We start from the raw sequence: 26,301 nt of genomic DNA, 5'->3' as shown, positions 1-26,301 counted from the left end.
TTTACGTTACAGTCATGGAAAGTGATTGAACTTGACTGAAATGTGACGAGAACCATGACAATTAGAAGAAAGCAGTGACACACAAGAACGTGGCCGAGCCTTTTGGGCAAACCCAAGGATTTGGTAGACCTAGACCCTGCCATGCGTGGGCATTGATCCCCAACTTATCACATCTGCAAGTCAGCTGAAAGTGATCAGCAGTAATGAGAGAGCAACGTTGACTTGTTAACCCCTCAACGAAACTCGTAGGAAGATGGTGTAAACTCCTTTGAGAAACGTGGACTGTTTTGGCATGAAGACACTAGATAGGACCTCCGGGGCTTCGTCCTATTTCGAGTTTGTCTATTATAACATTTCAGTACCAGGGTTGGTTTGCCCAACTCGCGCGATTCTTGAGCTACCAATTTGGTCAAGCTCGAGTCATTATGCGCCGGGCTGAATCTCACTCGAATAAGCGTATTCCAATGGGCCGAAACTACTCGGACAGTTGAATTGTCCAGATTGATATCTCGGCAAATGAGTGTGGTGCAGAGGTTTTGATCCCATAGCGGGGCCATGTTACCAATCACGTATATAGTCAGATATATAAAACCTACACGCTGGCTTCGTCCCTGGGTCGATCTGGTGAAGAAAGGCGGCCGACACTGCGACCGCGAGAAGACCGTTGGACTCGGAGTCTTTTATCAAGTGGCGTTATCAAGATGTGATAGTCACCATCCATCAGCTTGGCCGCGGTTTGGGCCGCAGGTCATAGCATGGAATCGCATGCTCATACCCCAGTCGCCATATCGAATGTGTGAAAGCAGCGACCGGAAGCCCCACGGCCGAGAAGAATGTCCTCACCAGGACCAGCATGTTACAGTCAAACAGGGGAAATGAAATGTGACGGGGAAATCACAGCCCAGTGCACAGGCCTGATATTTTCTGAGCAAGTGAGTCGTGGGAAACTGAGAAAAGTTGTAGCTTTGACTTGGGTAGGACTGCTTGATACGAGCTGCATGCGTGAGGTGAACCAGCAGCAGAAGAAGCAAAGAAAAGGCAAGGGAGCTTTAATGTCTCTCAGATCAAGTGCCTGCAGCAATCCGTGCCCAGAGGTTGCACAAAGACGCAGCTTGTGTGAGGCTGCAGCAGAGCCTGAGGAGACTGGAGACGACCGTGGGGTAACTTGGATTATAAGTTCTGAGGCCAGACAAGCCAAGCGAAGTCCCGGGATAATGAAAATGCGTAGGTTCTCGTCTGGCAAAAGTTCTTGCCCTCGGTCAGTGGCGTTGAGGCCCGGTTGTGTCTGGATATTAAGTGTGTGCAGCAGAATAGTATGTATTTGCGGCGCTGCCCACTTGCATCGCAACTATCTGCACATCAACAAGATAGGGTCTTGGGCAGTAAAACACCAAGCTGTAATCCAACAACTAATAAATACGTGGTCGATGTCTAAATGCATTTGACAATGATTCGACCTTCATGGCCCTCCGCATGCACGTCTCTGAGGTCAAAATCAGTTATCAATTTACTGGTCATGCTGTGCTTGGCCTGCAGGAAACGAAAGAAGTGAGAACCTGTACGGCGGAAGCGAGTAAAAGCAAGGCGAACCGACTCAACAAGAAGGGCACCGTGACAGTGGACAGCATGTACTGCAAACGCCTGTCCTTAGCCGAGCGGTTGATACGCAAGGTTTCGATAGGTGGAGGCGCTTGTTGGACTCGAGACGCCGTGGCCACAGAGGAACTAGAAATGCCAAGGTTGTGACAGGGAGGCTGCCTGTCGGTCAGCGATGCAAAGTCTGGATAAGCAATCCAACTTGGGTCTCAGCCACATGTTTCTGAGACAAACATCGGAAGAAAGGCTTTACACCGGCTTGAAATAAACAGAGACGTTTTCCGTCTTTTGTCAGCCAGAATTGAGCCAGTTGTGGAGGCTGGCGTGTAAGTCAGGTTGATGTACAGGTCTTAGACACAACCTAGGGACAATGACGGTATCACTGCCTGTATCCGTATTCGCAGCTTGAGGGCTGTAAATATCCATGTTCTCAGGTGAATTCTTAGCGCAGTTTCTTTCCTGACCCCCAGATCGACTGAGTCAATCTGAAAGACAAGTGAGGGAGCCAATTCAACGGTCAAGACCCTGTTCGTTTGACCAATGCGTTGGTACTGTACCCATCTTGAGTCACGATCCCCAATTGCCAACTAAGGAGCAGGGTGACGTGTATGAAACGCAGATATCTGCGTTGTCAGAGGCTCGACACAAGATATACGAAGTTTGAAGTTTGGAGTTTGAATAATAGAACATCGCTATTCTCAAGCATCATCTACCAAGCCACCCACACACGGTAGGTAGAGAATAAGGTGTGGGTGTGGGTATGGTAGCACTGGAACGGGATGGACCAGGGGCACGGGAAAAAGCAAAGAAAGAATCGTGTATGCGGGAGCAGAGGAAAGAGAGATCCACAACCTAGCAAACGGAACAAGGAGGACTTTACGAATGGCAAGACCAAATTAGATACCAGCAATGCTACTAAGGCAAGCCCAAAAGGTTAGCAAGGAAGGTATCCAAGAATCCCGTCAGGCGTGAAAATGTTCACATCGAGACTTGCTCCTTCCGAAATATCGCATGAGGTCAAAAGTGGAGAAGCAGCACGTAAGTTACTGTCCGGTTGGATACCTTATCAGTCGATAGGCGATGTTTCTATCTGAAATGATATCAGTGGCTAAGCTATACAATATCTCGGATATTAGACGCGCGATCTTCATATCAAACACTAGGTAGGTATTGTCAAAATTTCCCTCATCATCTGATTTTCGCGCCAAGCAACGTGCTTCCTAGTATCAGAACGTCGACAGGCTGATAGATGACATTGTCCATGCGGAGAGAGCTCCTTGCTCTTTCTGTTAGAAATATGTGGGTACAGACCCTCTTCGCTAGCGGGACGGGAAGGAGAGGGCGATTAACTCCCTGCAATAGAGGTGATCGGCCGGCTTATTGGCCCGTCCCGTTAAGCTAACATGGCCAATAAGCGCCGAGAAACAGCTGTAGCACAATTTTGGCAAGCGGGGTTTATAGCTGTAGCCAATCAATGTTAGTCTACAAGCGCTTGCTCAAGCCCCCCATGTTTCGTTTCCCCAACCACATGCTTTTCTATCTTGTTCATCTCAACGTCGAAATGTCTCCGACAGAGGCCACAGAGCACTGTAATCGACCGTGCTATATGCCCTATCGACCACTGCAGCTGTAGAGGACACCCACTGTAGGATATTGCTGCATCATTCTACCTGGAGAAGCATCTGTGACGCTTCCATCAGAGATGGATGGATGGATGTTGTGTTGATGCACCCACAGACCTCAATGTAAGGTACCGACCAGTCTTTGGTCTCGAAGGATACACAGAACAACTGGATCGAGCATATCATGTCATGGTGCCTATTTTCCACTGCACCAGCGTTACAGCAACTGCACTGCGTGGGAGGACGCCGTGCTGCCCCTACAGTACGCTGCTGCACTATGCTCTGCTGTGTTGTCCTGCAATGCTTGAGAAGCCACCGCTTGTCGTCGTACCAGACGCCACTTGCATACCTCTGATCATTTCACCAAAAGAGGGGCAGCAGGGACACTGATTTCTGTGCTCTACATGATTGATGGATTCCTATCAATGCAAATTCAGGATGAAATTTGGATGAGACGACGGCGGAGATCATGACGACCAAGGACGTGCTTTCATGATAAAGAGTTATATTTCAAATGGTGAAACTCGAGCCATTCATGCGCTTGCAAGCGAACAATGGAATGCAATTCATTGATTGATAGGCCGAGTCCCTCGAGTCTCAAGCCAGAATGGATCTGGAGATTTACAAGGGTCCTGGTCTAGTGAACCACACAATTTGATGCGCTATCCAACGACTTTTCTGAGAGACTTGAATTCAACGGCACGCGGCCAGCCCACGAGGCTAAATTTGGCAGGGGGCAATGCTCGCTAGACAATTGACTTGCTACGACTCATTGCTTGTCATTTCGCCTCGTCTTTTAATTCAAGATCCACAGTCGACAATTTACGATGCGATGGCAATCCCACGTTGGACTTTGTTCGTCATTGCAAGGCCGCAGCCGCCGGTCACGATACATTCACGTCAAAGTGACCGCCTCCGCCTCAACTGGCGTCTTTTAGATCGATGTCTGATGCTATACCATACCCAAACCCCCTGTCAACGATACAAGAGGGGATCCCAGTCGTCTGCGGCTTTTCTACCCCACTCAACTTGTTAGCTCGAGTCCGAACAGCAGAAAGGTGCTCATGTTAACCCAAGCTCCCAATCCCCAACCGCCGTCGACCATCCTCCAAAACGTCCCCTGGGTGCCATGTTGCCTATGAGCCGGTCCGTCTCCGCTGATCCATTCAACCCAACACTCTCAGGGCTCTATTTTAATATCGTCTCTTTTCTGAATCGTCCACTGACAGGCCAGTACGCCACTCTCTAGGCGCCATCTCTTACTCTGGACCCCGACCTTGATCCATGATTGATGGTCCATCACACATAGCACACGCAGTAAAGGCACCCACACTGGTACGAACCCTGTGTCTGCGTCTTTCTCAAAATCATCTCAACCTGCACTTTTTCTGCTCTGGATTTCCTTCTTGGGCCTCCCTCTTCTTAGTCTTCTCTTTCCGCCTTTGCATTGTGTATTGTGTCTCCCTGTCTGTTGGTGTCGCCTCATCACACTGTCACATCTTCAGCTCCAGCAGTTACCTTGAACCTTGATATCACAACTCCACCAACGACTGTTTACACCAGCCCCCAAAGAGACTGATCAACTTTTTTTTCTTCAGGAGAAAAAGGGTCAAGGTAGGAATTTCAATTCATTCCTTTTTGGAATTGTCTGTATTATCTGCTTCCTCATGCCCCTAATTGTCCATTGTACGTCTCCTGCATCTTGCCCTGGACCTCTCACCCCTTGTCATATCTTCCGTCTAAGTCGCATGTTGTCGCTCAGCATACATGCACACGCATACACACACCTACCTAGTCTACCTACACAAGGACATGTTTGATGGACCCTAGAATCATCTTCAAGGGATTTCAAGCTACGTCTGCAAGTCAAGCGCCGGGTCACACCCCTTTCACATCCCCCATCCCTATCCGCATCCACTACCAAGCTCTTCCTGGTAGCTACACTTGGACCTCGACCACTTTGCGCGCACATCTCTATTTGGCGTCGTCCGACCCCAGGCAATCACATCGAATCTGAGCAGGGTTGGCGGCTGTATTCTCACTGTTGCCGAGTTGCGCCTGTAGCGTCGGTTTTTCCACCGTTGCCCTGGTTGATGTTGCTCTCGACAAGCAAAACCATTGCTATGCCCATCTCCACACACATCGAATCTTTCTCTACGCCTTCTTGCGTGTTTTGACTTTCTCAACTTTTTCACGCTCACACTAATTCGCATTCCGAAGACTTCTCTCTCGCCTCACCGCATCTGCCTCTTCCTATACACCGTTGCGACCGAGACATACAGCCCCAAGAGTTCCGTTCGTTGTCCAACCTCACTTGCCCGTCGCTACCCGCGTGCCCGTATCGCATCGTATCGCGCAGTGACGACACAAAATCCAGTATAACACGATCCGAGACTTTGGCTTACCGACACATCAAGAAACCGTCATTGTCCGGGTGCGGACAGCAGAGGATTCCGAGGCATGTTCGACAGCCCCAAAGTGTAGCTTTCCGACTGTTCCTGCGACCCCGAGAGCAACAAAAGTGTAGACCCCGCTATCGGGGGTCGTTCGTCGTCGACATCGATTCATCAGAACAGTACGTGCAGCGTCGCACAAGGCGGGCATCCTTGCAGAGCAGCCATAGCCCTCCGTGGTCATCCGACTGGCTAACACGGGCTCCGTTAACGCAGGTCAAGATTCAAGAAAGAATATCAGGCCCATCATGTCCGTCCCCGTGGCCGGTTCGTCACGGAATCGCACCGTATCGTTAAGTTCCGGTGGAAGGTCTGCAACAAGGAGTAAGACGTCGCAGGTCCCCGACAGCACCACGATGCCTCATGTTACTGATTTAAAGTACTTTGACCCCTGCGCCGCCACTGCGTCAATGTTTTTGTACGCCCAGGGTTCATCGGTTGTTTGCTGTCACCATGATACTCTTACCATTGAACGAAGGTTTTCTCGACACGCTGATGAGGTTCAATTGTTAGCAGTCGATAATCAGAGCGAAGCTGGTGGTGGTCGCTTCGTTGTCAGTTACGATGCTGGCCAAACAGCAATTGTGTGGGATCTATTGACAGGCGATGAGATCTCTCGATTTGCATGTTATGATCACTTGACTGTCGCAGCGTGGATGAAAAATGGCAATGTGGCTTTTGGTCAGTTATTGGAATGAGTTTCACACGATCATGACTAACGATTTGAAGGCAACACAAAGGGAAGCATTATCATGTTTGAGCCATCAACATCTGAGCATGTTTCTTCAAGGACTATTGACCAGATTGCTGTGACTGCTTTGGCACCATCAGCTGATTGTCGAACATTTGCCATTGGGTGAGTTCTTGTCCTCCTCTCACCCAAACCTCACTAACACAATCTCAGCTACCAGAACGGCTCTCTATTTGTTGCAACCTTGCAACCACGCTTCACTATTTTACACAATCTTACCACTTCCAGAGGACCGTCACCTATCGTGAATCTCGCGTGGCATGCTTCCTCTTCTCGGCAAAAGTCGGACATGCTTGCTGTCCAGATGCGTGACGGTGACTTGCGAGTCTGGAGCGTGGCAAAGAAATATAGCGCCGATGACCCTGCAAAGGTGGTTCGAAACCTCAAGAAGGCTGAGATCTCCATGGATGGACCCAACTGGATGGGATGGTCTAAGAACGGCCGCATAATCCAGTACTCCGACTCGTAAGTTTGCAACTTGCCACCACCATAAAACCCCCTAGGCTACGCGCGCGCTTAGCTGCATGACCCCTATCATCAACTAACACCTGCACAGGCAAACACAGTCATGGGATGTCAGGACAAAGCACGTCACTCATGATCCCATCCCGACTCTCGATCTTGTTCGCGGCCTCGCCGTCTATGGCCCGGGTGCCACGTTGTTCACCCTTGGCCCCAATAACACGGTGCAGCAATTCGACCTGAACTCACCGGCCATCATGGTCGCCAATGTCCAACACCCAGCAAACCTATTGCCACCCTCACCTCCAGTCTCGGAAGAAACTGGTGATCGATCAGCGACCTCGGCTACTACCATCGCCTCCGAGTCTGAGACGAGCTCTATTCCCCTGGACATGAATATTTCCGAGAGTGACGAGGATCACCTATCACCATTTGCTCGCCTAACTCGGCGCCAACCCTACGACTCTGGTAATGAGCCTTACGAATCAGCTAGCCCTGTCTCAAGTCGAAGTGGGCTCTCCTCCTTATCTAAGTCTTCAGCTGGGTCGTCCCAAACCCCTGGCCGTTACCCCGGGTCCATGAGGTCAAGAGGACTGTCAGAAAACACCTATATCTCAGCTGGAACCTCGATCAGGTCATCAACTATTGGCAACAGTGCTCACGGTAACACAAGAGATTTGGACACCTATTCCATGGGATACTCTCTTGGCACTACAAGTGTTCCTTCCATGGCCTCAAGCCGATCACGAAGAAGACCTTCTCGCCTGCGCAATGAAGTTCCCCGCAGCCCTGACGACAACAAGGTGCACGACCTATTCAAGTTTACTCGGGCGCGTCTCAGTGATATTCCTTACAAGCATGCTATGGGCGCCAACAGTGCTCGTCTCACCAATGATGATCTGCGTCGTCAAATGCTCAACACCATCTTCGGATGGAACAAAGAGGTCGAAGACCTGATTAGGGACGAGATGAGTAGGCATCCCCAAGGATCTCCTAGCCGCATTCTCTTAGCCAAATGGCTTGGTGATATCGATCCCAACATCATGAACGCAAACTTTGAGAACATGACTTCTTCTGACTGGATGTTGTTGGCTCTGAGTGGCATTGGCGGTCATACCTCACAACAAAAGCTTGGTCATACATACGTCCAGCGTCTACTTGAGGCTGGTGACGTGCACGCAGCAGTTACCATTATGCTTGGTATGGGTGATCACAACGACGCCATCGAGGTTTATATCTCTCACAAGCGCTACATGGAGGCGCTGATCCTCACATGCCTCTCAGCCCCTAGTGTTTGGGAGCGACAGGCTGCCATTATCAGGAAATGGGGTGAGTGGGCAGTTCAACATGGCCAACAGCAGCTAGCAATCCGATGCTTTGCTTGCACCGACCAGGAGTCTACTGAGCCTTGGACTTCTCCGTCCGCCGCGCAGCTGAACTTCCAGACTATGACTCCCAGTATTCCCGAGATTCTAAGTCCGCCTCTCTCACCTCCTGGTGTTCAGCGTGGACCCCAGCGCAGCATCGCAAAGACCTCCGCCCTCAAGCTCATCACCTCATTTGGTGATCAGACGCAAAAGTCAAAGTTCTTTGCGGGTGACGGCGGTCAAACCCCGATTGCCGCGGGTGTCACCCCTATTGCTGACTCTGCCGGTTCTCCCGCTTTCTCTCATGCCTCGAACAATGAAGCCACGACTGCCTTCCTTCGCCCTTCAAACAATAGCAGATTCAATACCCCAGTCTCTGCCCGAGGACGTGGGCGTTTGCCGTCTATTGGTGAGATCCCCTCAGACCTCAACCGGGAGGCACTTCGATCTGCTGAGCTGTCTGCTGTGCCATATGACTATGAGCCTCGATCTGGTCATGCTCGAACGCCATCTGGCAATGACAACATGATGATGGGTACCGCATTACAGCGCGCTGCTACTGCGAGCCCAATGATGATGCGAGAGCACGCTCAACGCGTTGTCCAACCAAGGGAGGGTGATTTTCCACCACCACCCGACCAGGCCACTATGTTGAAGATGCAACAAGCATCACGCAATCATCGCAATGGCTCTCGTGACCGCATTCCTGTGGGCGTGAATTTACAGCTGCATCCTGGGCCGGCTCACGACGACATTACATCTCCAGAGCAGTCGGTTACCTCTTCTACTCGCTACCACTGGCCAACTCGCCGCAGAGGTCCTGCTTCCGTGACAAGTTCTGTCACTTCTGCATCAAGCGCTGGAAGAAGTCTCCGCCATCAAGCTGTGCGAAACCGAGAAGACTACATCCACAGCTTGGATGCTGCCAATCACTATTCCAAGAGACAGCGCAGTCGCCAGCGTAGTCATTCCAGAACTCGGGATGCTTCACGCAGTCGTCCTGGAAGCCGAGAGCGAACTGCACGCTCCCGAGAACCTTCTGAGGAACGTGGGCGTGTTAGTGCTCGCAATTGGCCCAAGGCGAAACGATCGCCTACTTCCCCAATCCCCATGTCTCCAGAGGACTTGCTGAACCTGAGCACTCCACGACATGGTCAGGTCGCTGAGCCAAACACGGTACGCAAGGTCAGCGGATCAACTGCCAAGCCAAAGAGCCGTAATTCAAGCCGTGGAAGCCGCCGCAGGAGCCCAGAAGGCCGATCTCGCCCACCAGCTCTTACACTCCGTGGCCGAAGCCAAGGCCGGGAGAGTTCTGCACAACGCTCTCCTTCTTCACCCTTGCCTCTGAGTGCTGCCATTCACCATTATCAAGGCTCTGAGGATGAAGAGGACTACAGAGCAGCCATGGCTGCCCAAGAGGAATTCAGGAACAAGCACAGCCGCAGTGGCAGCCGAGGTCTTGGCTCACCAGCCTTGAGTAAGCAAGATGCTTCGGAACATCGACGCAGGGCCAATTCTGAGGTAGCCAACTTCGATGGTTCTATCTCTATCCATGGCAGAGCTGCCTCAACTGAGCATGCTGGTGATCTCAAGCAAATGAAGGACGAGCGCCAGCGAAAGAAGGAGCAGGCTGCACGGGAACTCGAGGAGCGCCGCAAGTCGCTGGCCAAGCGTGCCCAAACACCATCAATCCCTCACCCTAATGAGTTCTCTCCTGCTCTTGCGATTACGGTTGAGACTGCTGAACCAAAGCCGCTGCCTGACGATATCCCACCTCGCAGTGCCACTGAGCCACCACAAAGGAGCATGTACGCCCGTAGCGGACCTGTTATTGGACTTCCAGCAACCCCAAAAGCCATGCGACTTATCATCGAGGGCAACCATGATCAATCCGGAAGCACGGCGAGGCCCGACGTGCCTAGTATTCCAGCTGGCTTTACTCAACGATACTCTCCAGAGACCTCACCTCAACAGTCTCCTGAGAGAGAACAGCCAGTTGCCGAGCCCAGTCTCACTCTGCTGCCATCCACTGTCTATCAGCCACCGGCGCGACCTCCTATTCCTCGTAGCATGTCAGCCCCCATTCCCGATGAGCCTGGCCAGCGCCCTGCTCGCTTTGCACGCAAGAACAGTGTTGGACGCATCGAAGAGGTTGTCCCTGGTGAGCGACGACGTTCTCATGAAGACCCTATGCCACCACCTCCTCCTCCTCCAGCACCCCCAGTTCTTAAGGAACTCAGGCATTTGGCTTCACCCCCTCCACCGCCTCCTGCCCCTCTGCAACACGCCCAGCGACATCAGCAGGCTGGCGCTGTTGCATCAGGCATGATTGAGATTGTCATGGACGACGATTTGTCATCTGGCAATGACCAAGCTTCGGAGGCCAGCCCTCCGGCCCCAGCTTCCCACAGGAGTCACAACCGAGGCAGAAGCATCGGAGATAGCAGCAGCATCTCAGGCCGCATTCACAAGGCCACTGAGCGACTCCGTTCTGCCAGTCGCAGTCGAAAGGAGTATGTCCGGTCTCCTCCTTTTGAGGCTCCCTACGAGAGCATTCCCATGCCTCGACAGATGAAATCTCCCCCACCGGTGTCATTCAACCCCGATGTTTTGCGTTCGCCCATTGATTCTCGAAACAAGCACCTGTCGACTGGCTTGAACCGAAACGAGATGATCTAGGAAGTCACTCGCGATGGTGGCCAGCGCGCTGTGCATTATTTCGTTCCTTTCTACCACTCCCTATAAACTTTGTATTGTTCGATTCTGTGCATGGCGATCGGCGTTCTCTCTCCTCCCGAGTCGATACCATAGTCCTTCGGGGCTCGCATTTTGGCATTATACTTCTGTCCTTTCCTTCAAGGATTTAGCTGTATGACGACTGGAAACTACTCCATCTTGTTTCTCTCTTCGCTCTTGATATCACCTTCGGATTTTTCGAGGCCCTTTCGCATTATTGGCAAGGATGCCAATGAACGTATACGACTTTACATTTCTTTTTGGTCGGACCATGAAGGTTTCTGCAAATTACGACCACATTTACTTACAGACTATGTTTGAGGAGGATGGAGGCAGTACTCGTACTGTATCTTGTTATATTTACCTGAAGGCGGAATGTTGGAGGTAGTAAATATTGGGTATCCGGGGGATCCAGGCTGACGGAGGCTGGTGGGTGAGAAAAATGGGTGAAGTGAGTGGTAGGGAATTAACGTAGCGACTGCTTTATACAATGTTGCCTCGCGGCACTTGTTTGAGTTAGGGGATGAGGAAAAGGGAATTGGAAATGGAAATGATATGGGTGAAAGATGGGTAGGAATGGATTGAAACGGGCAGAATTGGAAATGCATTTTGATTCCCCCGGAGGGTTTTAGTATTTACGAATTGAATGAACAACTGCTTTGCATTATGGTTATACTTGATAACAATTGTCACTTGTGTGTATGTGTGTAGTGGGAGCAGATTTTCCGAAGCAAAGGAGTGGTGATAGCTTCATGTCTGCCAGGCATAGGATGCACTTGATGGTTCGAATCACCACAACCCGATGTCGCATGAGTACAAGAAGCTGACATATGATTGAATGACTATAGAAGAGGCGATATCAATATTTTACAATGGTATTCTTCACTAATGTCAATTATCAAAAAATGCAAAAAAAGACAGTTGGCTGCTCCATCTCATCCACTTGCCATCCCAAATCCCCCCGCACTAACGTGTTCCCACCCGCCACGCGACGGGGGAGAGATCTCTGCAGAGTGAAACCTCCCTCAAGGGTCATCTCCAATGCTTAGGGCCGCAAAGTTCCAGCATCGTGAGTTACCTGCACGAGTGGGCGACCACCGCAGCGTTCGGGCGGGGCGCGGCGGAGGGCTGAGGTACCGAAGTACTACAGTATTGGGATGGGCGGTTGAGCGGGTTTGAACGCCTTCACCGTTAGACCATTACAGTCGAGAATCATGTCAGTACTGACAACTTATATACCCTTCCCCTCAGAGTGTGGCTGGTGGGGCTGTGCTGGGGCGCTACGGTGGGCGACACCTGTAGCTTCAGTGGATCGGCAGTGAACAGCTTCGATTTACCCTAGGTCCAACACCACTGCAATCGCATTGCCATCACACTTACACAACACAATCATGTTTCAATAACAACGGGCCCGATCGACTTCGCCAAAGATTCAATCTCCCTCAAACACCATTTACAGCCATGATCGATCATTGAACATACGCCAACCTGTCACAATGCTCTCAACATCACCCCGTCTCCTCATTCGACATCCCTCTCCAACAACCGCCGAATTCACTGTCACGACTCTCCGGCCGATACCACCAGCTCTACATACACTACTCATCATCTCTCGAATCCTCCTCTCGATCCTCGCGCTTCTTCTACTCCACGCGCGCCTTACTCTACATCCTTTTCTCGCCTACGCCCCTCCCTCCCTTCTCAAGATCATACCAGCTTCATACCTCCGTGCACCAACCTCGACCGCCGCTCTTACGCAAAACATACCACTATCTGTCCTCGTTCCTGTTAGTATAGCTGTGTTATGGCTATCCAGTCGGAGAGGCTACGTAAGCGAGAGCATTCTCGTCATGAGAGGCTTGGGTGTGCAGACTAGTGAAAGTCCAGGGAGTTATCTTGCAGGTACAGCGACGAGGTTCATACCGACCGAGAAGATCCAAGACATTCTCGTTAATGAAGCGTTTCTTGGCTTTGAGGTGAGATACTACCTCATTGTCATAGTCGAAGGCGAAGATGATGTAGTGGTTGTATTTCCAGGCTTGCTACCACGACGAAAGATTGTGGAAGAAGTTTGGAGGGGTGTACGGCGGTGTTTGTACGAGCAAAGAGGAGAGGATAAACCACTGGGCTAAAAAGCACTATACGCATAGAGCAACTTTTATCGCATGCGTGTGCCCAGTATACGATGATATGATTTAATTCTTTATTTATTTTCAACCTGAAACGCATTGTGCGATGCCTACTCATCCATGACCTCATCTGCCTTTCGCTTTCCAATGCCCTTCTGGTTTCTCATATCTTCTGAGCTAGTATACCCCTTTCTGATAGCATATCTCTCATTTTGCTCTTCAGGAGACTGCAGCTTAACCTTTTGCAGCAATGGCACGTAGCGGCCACCCATACGGCCACCGTTACCACCCTCGTAGACAACTACACTGTTCGCCTGCTTGCCCGAGGGCTCAGGGCGAGTGACATGCCTCGAGGGATCTTTGCTGCGCTGCGTAGATACCATTTGCAACAATTGATTTGAGAGCAACTCGTCCAATTTGCGCTCCCGCCAATGCGCCCACATACCATCCATGATACCAAAGGGGCCAGGCTTGCTGAGCGCAGGGTCATCTGCGAGATACACCCAGTCAAGGCCGTCGGTTTTCTTGGCCGCGGGGTCAACAGGGGCAGAATCTGTACCTGGGAAGATGCAGTCCCAGAGCACTAGAGGCACTTCGTCTGCCATGACATAGTTAGGCTTGCAGGGGTTGGCTTTAACGTCGAGCAGAGTCGTCACAACGTCAGGTGTCTCCAACTTCTGACCTGCAAGGAAGAGTACAGCAACCATGTGACGAATCTGGTGCCACAAGAAAGCAGACCCTCGAACGTTGAACGAGTACACCTTGGGGTACACAGTACCATCACTGGGCAAGCCTCCTGCAGGGACATACGTGGATCCAGAAAGATATGGCAAAGCCGAGCTGACGTCCTTGACCTCTTCGATGTCGGCCTCGTAAATTGTGCGAACAAAGTTTGTGATCTGCTTTCCAGGGTCGATCTTGCAAAAGTTGCGGAAATCATGCTCGCCTTCGTAGCGCTTAGCAGCCTCGCGCATCGCCTCGATGTCGAGCCAGCCATTCCTTGCACCACGGGCACTGGGTTCAGGAGTGAAAGCAGGTTGTGTAAAGAAATATCGGTATTGACGCTCGCGGCATGAGAAACGAGCAGAGAAGTCTGGTGGCGGAGAGGGGCACCAGGCGAGGATGCGAATATCAGGGGGTAGAACACGGTTAAGTAGTCGAGGATATTGAAGCTCATCTTTGATATCATCGAAAGGTGGTGTCTCCTCTACGGGTTCTTCTTCTGCATTCTCTCCCGCTTTTTCGTCAACGACCATTGCCTCGCCTGCTTCACTTGGACGCCTTTGCTCTTTAGGCAAGGGTCTGTTACTTCGAACTCGAAGGCCGATGACTTGACCGAAGGCGCTGACTCCTTTATCTGTGCGGCCGCACTTTGAATATTCGCAGCAGTCAAAATCGACAATTCGTTCATCTTGAGGAAAGATGAGGCATGCTTTTGTGAGAGCATTCCACAGTTCCTCCTCGATTGATGGAGCATTGGCCATTGCTTGGAACTCAAAGCCACCGTAATTCTTGCCTAGATACGCAAGCTTTAGGGCGATAAATCGTGTAGAATATTTGCTGGGATCCATCTTTCTCTTTCCCTTTGGTTTCGTCTTCTTGGCTTCATCTCCCTCTTCATTTTCAGGCTGAATCTTAGATTCAGGTTTTGGCTCTGGAGCAGGCCGATTTCTGAGTTCAGCCTCGAGTTCCTTGACTTTCTGAATGAGACCGTTTTTGGTCCATGACTGATAATTCGACTCTGCAGACATGGCGAGGTGCTTGGTGCCTTGAGGCTGAACAGGAAGTTTTGGAGATTCACCACTTGATGATTTTTTCAGTTGAGGTTTAGATTGCGAAGGTTTTCGAGTTTTAGCTCGGCTGGCTATACCTTCGAGCGAAGTTTGACGCCCAAGACAACGGCTAAAGGGTCTCATGAAGTTGGTGGGTTCCAATTTTGGGCGATTATATGCAGACCCGTCAGAGTTTACAAGTGGAAAAGGGCTTTGCTGCAATTCAAGATGTGGCTTGTATGAATATGTGGCTGTGCTAGACTTGACGCCGCCACAGTTGGGGGTAGACTGATAAGTTACGTACAGCTCTCATCTCATCTCTATCTCTGGTCTTCATTTAATAGACGCCATATCTGCTCTTCTCGAGCTGCTCCATTTTCCGTACATCAATCTTGAATATAAGCATATTAGCGACTTTGACACTGTCTACATGCAAAATGGACCCCGAGGTGATCAAGATTCTCCTTGTAGGCGATGAAAAGTGCGGCAAGACGACCTTTCTCTCGTATGTAGTCTAAATTCCTCTATCGATTCCTCGACGTATCATACTAATAAATCCATATCCTTAGCCGGCTCAGTGCAGGTGAAAAAGTCAACCCGATTCCCATGCTCCGTGATATGGATCAACCTTTTGTCTTCGGTATTCAGACAGGAGGCAAAAAGGTTCAGTTCGAGTTCTTCGACACATCATGTCCCGATAACTGGAGGACCCTCGATCCTGATGCCATTGTCATTTGTTACGACATCAGCCAACGGTTGAGTCTGATCAATATGCAAAGATATGTAAGTGCGCCATAAACGGTACCGAGCATGCAACTCAGACTTGATAGTGGAAAGACGAAATCAAGAGATCGTTTCAACGCATCGATACCCTTCCGCTCATCATCCTTGGGCTGAAGCGTGATCTGAGATCGGAGCAGGATCCAAACGGAATTATATATCCGCAAGAAGGATACCAAGTTGCGCAGACTCTACGGGCTGATCGATATGTTGAGTGTTCGGCGGTGACGGGTGAATTGTTGAAGCTAGCGTTTGAAGATCTGTGCAAGACGGCCATGACTCCGACAACGGGCGCAAGCAGCCAGAGCGCAAGCACATGCGCAGTAATATGAGATTTGAGAGGCGCGGATACTGTGATGGAGTAGTGGGAACATGAGTTGATAATTAGTTATTATATTGGAGGGCTGGGAGCTCAGGCAGCGGCGTCGTTCATAGAAACATCAGCGCCCTCTTCCTCAGCACCCTCCTCCGCAGTCGGGAATCGGCCGAGGACTTCAGCGATGATATTGACCATGGCTTCCTGCTGCTCCTCGCTAAATCGCTCAGTCATCTCCTCTACAACAGTATTGAGAGCAGCGACTGAGGCGGGGCGCAGGTTGATGATCATGACTACTTCACCCTTGGCGAGGTTGTAAGGCCGTAAGCGTTCTAGAAGTCTGGAAATACATCCCTCGGTGTAGGGAAGGGGCTCTTGACTTAGAGGACCAGGGTTTGTGCGAAGATATTGGAGGAGCTGCGAGGAGTGTCAATTGTGTTTCTGGGCATTAAATTTGATATGAATGAATGAAAAAAATCTTACCTCGCGAACTACCGTCTCGAGATTTGGGGGACCACGGCGCTTGGCATTTTTGTATCGTTCGCGCTGTTCTGATACGTGCTGATAGACCTCGTAATTTGTGAGAACAGCCGATTGTGCCTCAAGGATCTTCATGGTGAGTGGTGAGTGAGCTCATGTAACGAGCTGTGAGATTGATATGATATGAAGCATTGGATTGAATGAAGGTCGGGTCTAGATCAAATAGTGGAGCCCAGTGTCGCGAAAGAATGAGATCTGGCGCTGGCCAATCAGAGGATCAGTAGTTTTGACAGGCTCTAATTCAGGGGAGGAGTTCCAACGGATGCAGGCCTGGAACGTGCTGTAATTCTTGTGCGACACTGGAGGCTTCCATTTTCTCTTCTTTTTTTACACTGCAGCTTGTTCCTTTACAAGCTGGCTTCTGCTACCTTGTGTGAATTTGGGAGCGGGCTCTTATTGGGCATAGCTAGTACTTGAAGTTTAACGCGGGATGTTTTTGCATGTGAGTCTGGCTAAAAGCTGGGGAAGAGTTTGGACACACACGTCAGAGTGCATCAGTTTATGCTTTTCCTTTCTTTTCTTTTTTTCCCGTCCAATGAATTCTTATTATATATCGAACCAATAAGGGGTTCCAATTGTTAGGAGAGAAGCCGAGAGATATCCGCTAAGGTAGAGAGGCTGGAGAGGATCTTGAGCATGTACCAGTAGCGGTAGTATGCATGCACAGGATCCAACAAGGAGTCATATGATACCCAATGGCATCATCTAACGGGACAATATGTAGAATTGATCAAATTATCTGTCTTGGCTCTTTGCGTGCCACTATGTTCGAAGAAGGAGGTCGCGTGCATCTCCGCTGGAAAAAGGCATGCCATGCATGCAAGCCACTGTTCCAGAACAAAGGTGAACCGATGCCGGACATTTCAGAAGAATAGGAAGCTAGAAGCCTCGACAGGTTCCAGGCTGAGACAATGGTTATGTTTGGTGGTACCTTGGCGTGAAATTTGGACATGGGAGGATATCTAGGTCCTTTAAGCAGTAGTGATTTATTACTCAAAGAACGGAACTTCAGATAATAGTCTACTTTTGGGCTGTTCTTCTGAGACTTGGGGTGGTACAGATCAAATGACTGACAACCCCTGCCAGGCTGAGCATCCGGATTCAAGCCAAAGAGTTCATTGGCACCTTATTCGCGGCGTAACGAAGAAAGTTGTTTTGCGGGAGGGCCGAGTTTTGCTCTGCGCATATAAAACTTGATATCAAGGCCAAGGGAACGGGACGTTCGGGTTATGAATGGCGGTATGCAATACTGGTAGCTATCCGTGTTGGGAAATGCATTTTATTTTTATCTCTCATATATTCATGCCCATGGGGTTCTTAAAAGGGAGAACGGAAGAGTTCCAGATGCCCTGACTCTAGAGTACCCTGGACACATGAGAATTGGCGGGGGTGGATACCAGTCACCCATGTATAGATACCTCTGGCTTTTCGAGTTGAATGTTAATTATATCGAGAGATATTGGAAGAAATCTCATGCACAACATGGCCAAGACAAGGACTTGTTCTAATCCATAAGAAAAGAATGAGATATCGCAAAGTATCAGATATATCCAAATCGGAAAGTATCAAGACATCAGTTGTGTCTTACTGATTCGCAAGTCTACCCTGTGGGAATGTCAATTTGGCGGGTGCCACCATGTCATCATATTTTTGGTTGCTGGAGGTTCCCCGATCACCTCATTACATACATCCAATACAGTACAGGCTCCAACGTTAATTCATCCATTTACAAGCCCAACTTTGACAATGAGCTCAACGGATACTTTCTGATTTGGCCGTAAATAAACTCAACCTCTCCAACTTCATTCTCTCCCACAAAATACAACTGCTCACTGCCTACAAAAGCATTTAGCATCTCACACAATGGGTCTGTGATCTTCTTTTCAATCTCCCCCATCATCTCCACTCCTCCACCCGGGGACTGCCCGCCGTCGTAACGACCATCGCGCGCCATCCTCGACTATTATTTCGTCGATTGTCGCTTGTTGGCTGTTGTTCTTCTGGGAGTCTCCCTTCCGTCAACATCTTCCCCTTGGAGAAAGATACCAGCTGGCTACAATTATTGTCGAGTACCTGATAGTAAATACCATCTGCTCGAAAAAATTATACAGCCTCCGACACCGGCAGACCGTCTGTTTACTTGGAGATCCCTGCCGTGTCATCTGGCTTCTGAGCACTGAACACATTGAGCCTGAGCCGCCTTCCTCAGCACAGCACAGTGACGTCGGTTTGGCCCTGTCCGACTCTCCTGTGCGTCAACTTCGGCCCTGAATCCCTGTTGGTCCGCCAAAACATTTTTATCTGGACGCAGCCATCCAGATTCCCCAATTCCGTCAATAACAGGCATCGGCTACTGTACTGTACAGCGTTCACGGCTTCGCATTGCATTACCGTGCCGTACCGGACACTGCTTGCTTGCTTTGCTTGCCAGGCCAGGCCAGGCTAGCCAACTCTTGCCAGCACGGTTCGACACTTGAACGGCCTATTTCCAATCACACCTCCGCTAAATCCACAAGCTCTCCACTCCACACACTACACTGCCGTTGTTGCGCTCCCTAGGTTAGAAGCCGGGGCTGCCATCGACAGAGGCCGAGTTTAAAAAAAATTCACAATAGGACGTCAACACAGTTTAAACTTGCAAACTTTCAATCCAGCCTCAGGTTCCATCTCGACTGGCTTCAGTCTCACTCTGGCCTGTTTCGGATTGTCTCAGGTCTTCTCCATCTCGTCCTTGTCTCATCAACCGCAGTCGAAACTTCATTCCACCGCTTTAGAAGCTCTTGACTCGGTCTCGTTTCCCCCTCAGAGGAAGAAAAAAAAAAAAACTACGTACTCATTCCCCCTCCGATTCGGGGCCCCTCCACATCCGTTTTCCGCTTCCGTCCTTCGCCGCATCAAAACTTTTTGCTCTTCTAGCCGACAGCAACCTTCACCTCTACCACAAACCGACACAACCTCACCTTCACCATGGTGCGCAATATTGTTGTTCTGGGAGGTAACTCCCACCCGCAACTCACAGAAAATGTCTGCCAAATTCTGGGTGTTCCGGCGAGCAATCGCATTCTTGGAAAATTCTCTGGCGGAGAGAGTCGCTGCGAAATCAAGGACTCGGTCCGCGGCAAAGATGTCTACATCATACAATCTGGCTCCGGCAACGTGAACGACAACCTCATTGATCTCTGTATCATGATCTCAGCCTGCAAAACTGGTTCTGCGAAACGAGTCACCGCCGTTGTCCCACTCTTCCCTTACTCGCGACAACCCGACTGGCCCTATAACAAAGCCGGCGCACCTTTGTCGCAGATTTCTGGTTCCTCCAAAGACTACACATTTGAGAGTGTTCCTCCCACACCTCGTCCTGGTGGCCCCAAGTCAGCTGGCCTGCCCAATGGTGTCAACAACTTGACCGAGAAGCTCTCAAAAACAGCTCTCGCAAATGAGGGCGCGACAAATGGTGCTAACGGCACTAATGGCGTCTTCAGCACTCCTCGCCGCTCAGACACCATCTCGAGCAGCACCTCCGAGGCCCGTGGACACCACGCAGAGAACTCGACCTCTTCCCAGAGGAACGCCTACACTACCCACGACTATGAGAACCAGTCCAACATCTCTGCTTTCCAGCCTAAGCCTGGTTACAAGCAGTGGATTGCTCAGGCTGGTACTCTCGTTGCTGACTTGCTCACCTGCGCCGGTGCCGATCATATTATCACGATGGACTTGCACGATCCCCAGTACCAGGGCTTCTTCGACATTCCTGTCGATAACCTGTACGGAAAGGCGCTACTCCAGAACTACATCCAATCTCAAATCCCTAACCACCACACCGCTGTCATTGTGTCCCCCGATGCTGGAGGTGCAAAGCGAGCTACTTTGATTGCGGACAGTCTCAAGACTGACTTTGCTCTGATTCACAAGGTAATACCACAGAATTCTGATTTTGCTGCTTTTGAAAACTCATGTCTTGCTACAAAGGAGCGACGGCCCATTCGATTTACCGAGCATCGCAACGCCAGTATGATGCTAGTTGGAGATGTGTCAAACCGCATCTGCATTCTAGTTGACGACATTGTCGATACTGGTAACACGATCACGCGTGCTGCGAAGCTCCTGAAGAAGGAGGGCGCTACTCAAGTCTATGCCCTCGTCACCCACGGTGTCTTCAGCGGCGACGCTATCGCTCGTATCAATGCTTCTGCCATTGACAAGATGCTCGTTACCAACTCTGTTCCCCAAAACGAGCATCGTCGTCTTTGCCCCAAGCTTGAGATACTCGATATCTCGGCCGTTTTTGCTGAGGCTATCCGTCGTGTTCATCACGGCGAGTCTATCAGCGTCCTTTTCCAGCACAACTAGAGTGCTGGAAGCGCAATTACGGTTTGTCAACAGGATTTCATCTACTCAAATCACATGGGGGCTCGTTTCCTCATGAATAGCACCACGTCGAGATTACTGGGTACCCGTGTTTCCACGGGGCATATTCCTCTGCCACGGATGTCGCAAGTTTTATCCCGAGTTGCGGCGCGCTGATACGATCTGGGATATTTTCGTTTTGGAGTTTTCCGGGGAGCTTCTGCATCATACTGCATTCGCCGTCCGCCAGATTTGGTTTGCTGGCGTTCTCTTTTTTTTCTAAAAATTTCCCATTTACACTCATCAAACAACATCGATCAGGTACTTGGACTAGCACACGACAAGTGTGCGACGAAGATTATGGGAGGGTGGGATTTGGTTGAACGACTGCAGCGCGGGTTGGGGCACGGGTTAACTTGCTTTCTGCTATGCTGCACAATTTCACCTATTCCTTAGCCTGGACTATCGTGTTCTCCTTTTCCTGGGACCTAATTCTTCTCTTTGCTCTACACAATCTTCTCTAAACATCTGTCTTGGGGTAATACCTGTATTTCTTGACCTTTCGAGGTTGGAAAAAAAAGAGTGGTATGTTTGGAGATATAAACCAAAGGACATTTCTCGGAGATTCGGTTCTCTCATCCCAGTCCTGCACTGCAAATGCATAGAAGTAAAATCAAAACGTAGACATTTGGATCATCCAAAAAAAAGTAGACAGGTGCTGGCCTAGTTGCTGTGCTGTGACGGGAGACTAGGTTGGCGGTTCAGTTAGCCTTGCAAATGGCGATGCTGTCAAAAAGTTCAAGAAATAAATATACAAAAAATTGTTAAATATGTCACTTCATGCTGTTCTGGAATGTCGATCGTAAGACGAAAACCACAGTAGATAGTTCTATCACCAGTCAAGTGGACAGTATAGTTGTGAAGAGAAACATCATAGTAGAATGGCTTTTATTGCTACCTGTAATCTACTTATTCGATGTCCTGAGTCTGGTTCTCAGCCAATTTCCTCTTTGGAAAAACAAGAGTACACTCAACTCGTAATTCATGACTAGGCGGGCACACAATATCTATATCTGTCAGAAAGGCGCCCCCAGTTTGTTGATTCCACTACGTCTCAGTAACGTTACTCATGGATTGCAACATCTGAAGATCGGAAGGGATCTGCCACCCATGGGCTGTAGCCGCTCGTCGGTACGCATCCACAGCCTCGAACATACTGTAGTCCATTGTCCCCAAACCTATCTGACGGCCAATTTCGAGACGAGCTGGACGGTCCCTTTCGCAGAGATTCAATCTGACTTCAAGGAAAACCTTTTCCAATGAGAGAGCCGGGGACCAGCCTGAGTTTGTAAGCAGCTCTGAGCATATAGCGCCGCCAATAGTGACATGACCTCCACCCCCTTGAGCAAAAGGTAGAAAGCGAGGCCGCACCACTCGAACAAAAGGAGGCGATATCGGAAAAGAAGCACCAAATCGAAGCTCAAGCACGATGCTCGAGCATTCATGACTGGCCATGTCTTTGGCAAGTGGTAAGTCCCTGTCGAAACTGTGAAGCTCGACGAACCAATGGAAGAGATTATCCAGCTTGTCAAAGTCGATGTACCATCCCAGCGTGGCCAAGTTGGTCTTGGACTGGGTCTTTTGTAGGTCTTTGATCTGGCCGTTGAGTGCGCGTAGAGCAGCTGGTGACGATGATGCCCACGTAGGTTCAGCGAGCTTAGGAAGAGAATCAATGTCAAGCTGACCTGGTTGAAATGGTGTTACATCGTCAGGCCCCCGTTGCGCTTCACCCAGGCCCGAGTCTGTAGACGTCCGTCGTCTTTTTCGTGTTCCCACCGACTGAAGAGTATCACCTTCATCATCCGAGGCCAGCAGAACATCGATATCATCACTTGTCTCTGGGCTTTCCAAAGAGTCTGAACCGTTGAGATCAGGGCTTCCGTTTGAATCCGAATCATCGACAACGATAGGATGGTCTATGGATGAGCCCGGGCCATTCTGCTCGCCTTTTCCGAATGCACGCCGGCGAGATTTTGGTATGGCTGATAGAGGGATATGAACTGGCTGCTTTCCATGAGTTAATTTATAAACAGAGTCTTGTTCGATATAGTCCTCGCCCTGCACCCTCTCAGAAAACAGTCTTGCACGGGATGGGGAAATCGAGGATTCTGGTTGCCGTGACTGGGTTTGAACAAAGAGATAGCGGCACTGAATCCAATCGATCCTGTTGACGACAAAAAATGGATTCGTTGACACAAATTGAGATGGACTATTGACGATCTCACACATGCTGATAGCACTCGTGGCCTTCAATGCTGAGCTTGGCCACACTCTCGTGATTTCACGGGCGGAATATGCGAGACTAGTATCGAAATCTCTTGCCAAATAAACGCCGTCCCCATAGGCACGGCCATGAAGTGTGTTAGAAAAGTCAAGACCGGTTCGGATGATACTATGCCAGTTGGAAAGAGGGCTTCCATGCCATGCAAAGAGTGTTTGGTAGGTTCTACCGGTTCGAGATCCCGGTATTTTCTGCAGCTCATTGGAGAAAATGTGTTCCTTTTCAGGAGAACCCTGGGCAAAGCGAAACTGCATCCACTGGGAGTCAGCGCTGCGGGGGTGTCTCCTGCTGGTGCTGCTAATCTGTATTTGTTCCTTTGCTGCAGCTGCCCCAGTAACTGGGTTGTCCTGTACAATATGTGACCTATTCGAGGCAACGATCCAGTTCAGCAGACGGAGTGTTGACCCTTCGATTCCTCTCCAGGAGGATAGCCGCCGCCCGGGTACCTCTATGAGGTATTGTCTCATTGTTTGCACGGGTGGGATGCAACTGGTCATGAAGCAGAGTGCTTCATCACGATTCGCAATTTCAAGTTCGTCGATGTCTTGATCATACTTGTGAATCAATACTCTTACACCACCTGGGGTAGGTTCGGTGACTTGATTCACGGAAAGTTCTGGAGCTTCCTGTCCAATGGTCTCGAGACTTGTGAACGTATGCATGACCTTGAATGTAAAGTCGGTATCGATGCACGATTCGATATAGCATAGATGTTTTTCGCGATCTGAACGCCTCATTAGTCTTCTTGTCCAAGCCGATACTTGACATGATTTCGCATGCTTTCGGTTTCACTTACGTCTTCTCATGACTGGTGCCTGCGAATCCTGCGTGTTGGCTCCAGGGACGAAAAGCATTAGCCAATGGCCCGCTTTGATAGTTCTACAGGTATTAAGGTCTTTTGATTCAAACCTCAACAGGCCAGTTTTGAAGTAAGCATCAGCGCTGACTGGGGTAGAAGCACTCGCTGTGAACGCTGACGAGGGACACTTGAGACCCAGTCCTCTGGGAAACTCGCGGAGACGGGAGCGGATGACGGCAGCATAGAAGAAGCTCACAAGAAGGTCGACCACGTATGGGTTGTTGATAATCTCGTGTTCGATGCTCTGGCCGAAACCCAGGGACAAATACTGGTAGAGGCAAAGCTCATTCTCACAAACAAAAGGTTTTATGGCCTCAAACCCTCCTTTTGCTCTTCGATGGCAAACCAGACAGTACTTGGTACATTTGATCAACCTCTGGAGGCCGAATTGCATCGCAACAAGAATAATGTTGAGCTCGTCTGCATTGCTTGACAGGTAATCATGCCGAAGGAACTCGAGCTCGAATGACTCATCAGATGACTCTCGGTCCTGACAGGCAATTGTGTCTTGAACGTCATCTAACATGTCTCTCGAATGGTGACCTCGGCTCAAGTTGTATTCCAGTTCTCGTGCTTCATCCCACGATATTCCTTCTGATCTTCGAAGCCGTAGAAGAGCTGGAAAGAAGCGGTTAAGAAGTGCGTCAAGAGACAATGACATAAAGAGCGGAATAAAGGATCCAGCGCTCTCCTCGTCCCTGTCTTTTAGCATTACTGGATCTTCCGCTCCTGTAAACATATGCTTCATGGATTTATAACTTGGCCGCGGACTGCTGCATTTGCCAAGTCTGAAGGTCATCCGAGACTGGTCGGGAGAAAGACGCTGGAAATCTAATGCCTGAGGATAAGTAGATGGCAGCTTGCAAAGCATGACAATGTATTCTGTCGGCTCAATACCCCAAGCCTCCAGGGCATCTTCAGGGATCCCAAGTTTGGATACTCGAATAGAGAGCGAGAAGATGCCGAAAGACGACTGGCGTATTTCTTCAGGGGGGATGGAGATGCAGAACCCCTCTCGTTTGGCTTCTCGCAAGTGACGCTTCAAACGTATCATTGATTCTGGATCATCGGCTTCAGTGGCGTGCTCCGCGGCAGATGCGCTAGGTAGTAATGGATCGATATCTATCTCATCGAACTCGGCTTCATAGAAGGAGTCATCGTCATCGGAGAGTAGATCATCATCTGATTCTTCGCCGTAATAGGGTGTCTGTGAAGTTGGCTCTTCGGAAGTGCTCAGCTTTTTAGCTAGCATCCCAGATATCAATGTGATGGCATCAGTGATAGTAATGCCATCGGTCAAGCTAGAGGTCTCTTCCAGCCACTTCTCTAAGTCTTTTGGTGTTTCTGAGGAAGTGAAGATCATGAAGCCCGGGTGTTTTGGGTACGAGTCTGCATCCTTTGAGAGGGCTTGGATGTCGATGGGAGGTAGTTCGTCTCCGTTTTCTGCTTCGGGCGTATAAGTGAAAGCGATCTCTCCATCGGAATCGCCCTTGTGCAGATTTGACACATTAGGGAAGCTATCAAGAGCTTCTATCGCGGCCCTGAGGTCGAGATTGAATTGCTTGAGACCCATGGCCCCCCTCTCTCTGTCTATTGTGGTTGAAGGGGGAGAGGGAAGAAGGGAAGTTGGAGGGGGAGGATTCAGAGATTCTGGGGGATAGAAAAGATGACCTTGTGCCGAAATCTGACAGGTTCTGCCAAAGTTTGTTTATTTAATGCTCCAGTCATAGTTGACTGTGGTTGAAAGTCTGTGTCACGAAAGAACCTACCTTGGTACCTGAACTCGATGGAGAGGGAGCGTGAAAGAGACGGGACGTCCACTACTCGGGTGGTAATAGGGTTGTTGCTGCCTGCCACTGTCACTGCCACCTTAGTCATTCAGAGACTCTAAAGTGATAGGGCCAATGAGAGCAAGGCCATTCTGCTGCTCAAAGTATTGGCCACATCATCAGGTAGTGATGATACGAAGAGAGTTTGATGGATAAATTCACTTGATTTTATTCCCCGTCTTTAACCACACGAACACTCACATCGTTTGACATTGTGGATGGTATCAATATCTGTACATCAATTATATGGACCTGGGTCTAGTTAGTTTAGACAGGCAGCTAAGAACCCCCCCCTGCTCAGCCCTACCAATGACGTCTAGAGCAGTGGACATTTATGGCAATGGCTTTGAACTAGGTACCTATTGGCAGATAAGATACGGCTCTCCAAGGCCCATAGC

The 26,301-nt window shown here is 49.9% G+C and overlaps 7 protein-coding genes across 7 annotated transcripts; 4 read left to right on the top strand and 3 right to left on the bottom strand.

Annotated features, from left to right (window-relative positions):
• Positions 1-5,919: 5,919 nt before the first annotated feature.
• On the top strand, positions 5,920-10,930 carry FTJAE_7774 (uncharacterized protein; the record flags this gene model as incomplete). Its single annotated transcript, XM_037354524.1, has 4 exons — positions 5,920-6,352; positions 6,401-6,527; positions 6,576-6,887; positions 6,979-10,930. 4 exons carry the CDS (start codon positions 5,920-5,922, stop codon positions 10,928-10,930), a joined length of 4,824 nt encoding a protein of 1,607 aa, XP_037205155.1.
• A 1,553-nt stretch (positions 10,931-12,483) lies between these two features.
• On the top strand, positions 12,484-13,119 carry FTJAE_7773 (phosphatidylinositol glycan class H; the record flags this gene model as incomplete). Its single annotated transcript, XM_037354523.1, has 1 exon — positions 12,484-13,119. One exon carries the CDS (start codon positions 12,484-12,486, stop codon positions 13,117-13,119), a length of 636 nt encoding a protein of 211 aa, XP_037205154.1.
• A 107-nt stretch (positions 13,120-13,226) lies between these two features.
• FTJAE_7772 (pseudouridine synthase 3) lies at positions 13,227-14,867 on the bottom strand (the record flags this gene model as incomplete). Its single annotated transcript, XM_037354522.1, has 1 exon — positions 13,227-14,867. One exon carries the CDS (start codon positions 14,865-14,867, stop codon positions 13,227-13,229), a length of 1,641 nt encoding a protein of 546 aa, XP_037205153.1.
• A 458-nt stretch (positions 14,868-15,325) lies between these two features.
• FTJAE_7771 (uncharacterized protein) lies at positions 15,326-16,000 on the top strand (the record flags this gene model as incomplete). The annotated part of the gene is made up of 3 exons (XM_037354521.1): positions 15,326-15,393; positions 15,458-15,671; positions 15,719-16,000. The coding sequence occupies 3 exons, from the start codon at positions 15,326-15,328 to the stop codon at positions 15,998-16,000; spliced, it is 564 nt and encodes a 187-aa protein (XP_037205152.1).
• An 80-nt stretch (positions 16,001-16,080) lies between these two features.
• On the bottom strand, positions 16,081-16,599 carry FTJAE_7770 (RNA polymerase III subunit C17; the record flags this gene model as incomplete). The annotated part of the gene is made up of 2 exons (XM_037354520.1): positions 16,081-16,401; positions 16,468-16,599. 2 exons carry the CDS (start codon positions 16,597-16,599, stop codon positions 16,081-16,083), a joined length of 453 nt encoding a protein of 150 aa, XP_037205151.1.
• Positions 16,600-19,491: 2,892 nt separating this feature from the next.
• Positions 19,492-20,877, top strand: FTJAE_7769 (ribose-phosphate pyrophosphokinase; the record flags this gene model as incomplete). Its single annotated transcript, XM_037354518.1, has 1 exon — positions 19,492-20,877. The coding sequence occupies one exon, from the start codon at positions 19,492-19,494 to the stop codon at positions 20,875-20,877; it is 1,386 nt and encodes a 461-aa protein (XP_037205150.1).
• Positions 20,878-21,981: 1,104 nt separating this feature from the next.
• Positions 21,982-25,647, bottom strand: FTJAE_7768 (uncharacterized protein; the record flags this gene model as incomplete). Its single annotated transcript, XM_037354517.1, has 2 exons — positions 21,982-23,939; positions 24,012-25,647. 2 exons carry the CDS (start codon positions 25,645-25,647, stop codon positions 21,982-21,984), a joined length of 3,594 nt encoding a protein of 1,197 aa, XP_037205149.1.
• Positions 25,648-26,301: the final 654 nt, after the last annotated feature.

Source organism: Fusarium tjaetaba (assembly GCF_013396195.1).
Source record: "Fusarium tjaetaba strain NRRL 66243 chromosome Unknown NRRL66243_c0000157, whole genome shotgun sequence".
In the NCBI taxonomy this organism is placed as follows: domain Eukaryota; kingdom Fungi; phylum Ascomycota; class Sordariomycetes; order Hypocreales; family Nectriaceae; genus Fusarium; species Fusarium tjaetaba.
Note: the sequence above shows the minus strand (reverse complement) of the source record. Positions and strands in the feature narration are given on the sequence as shown.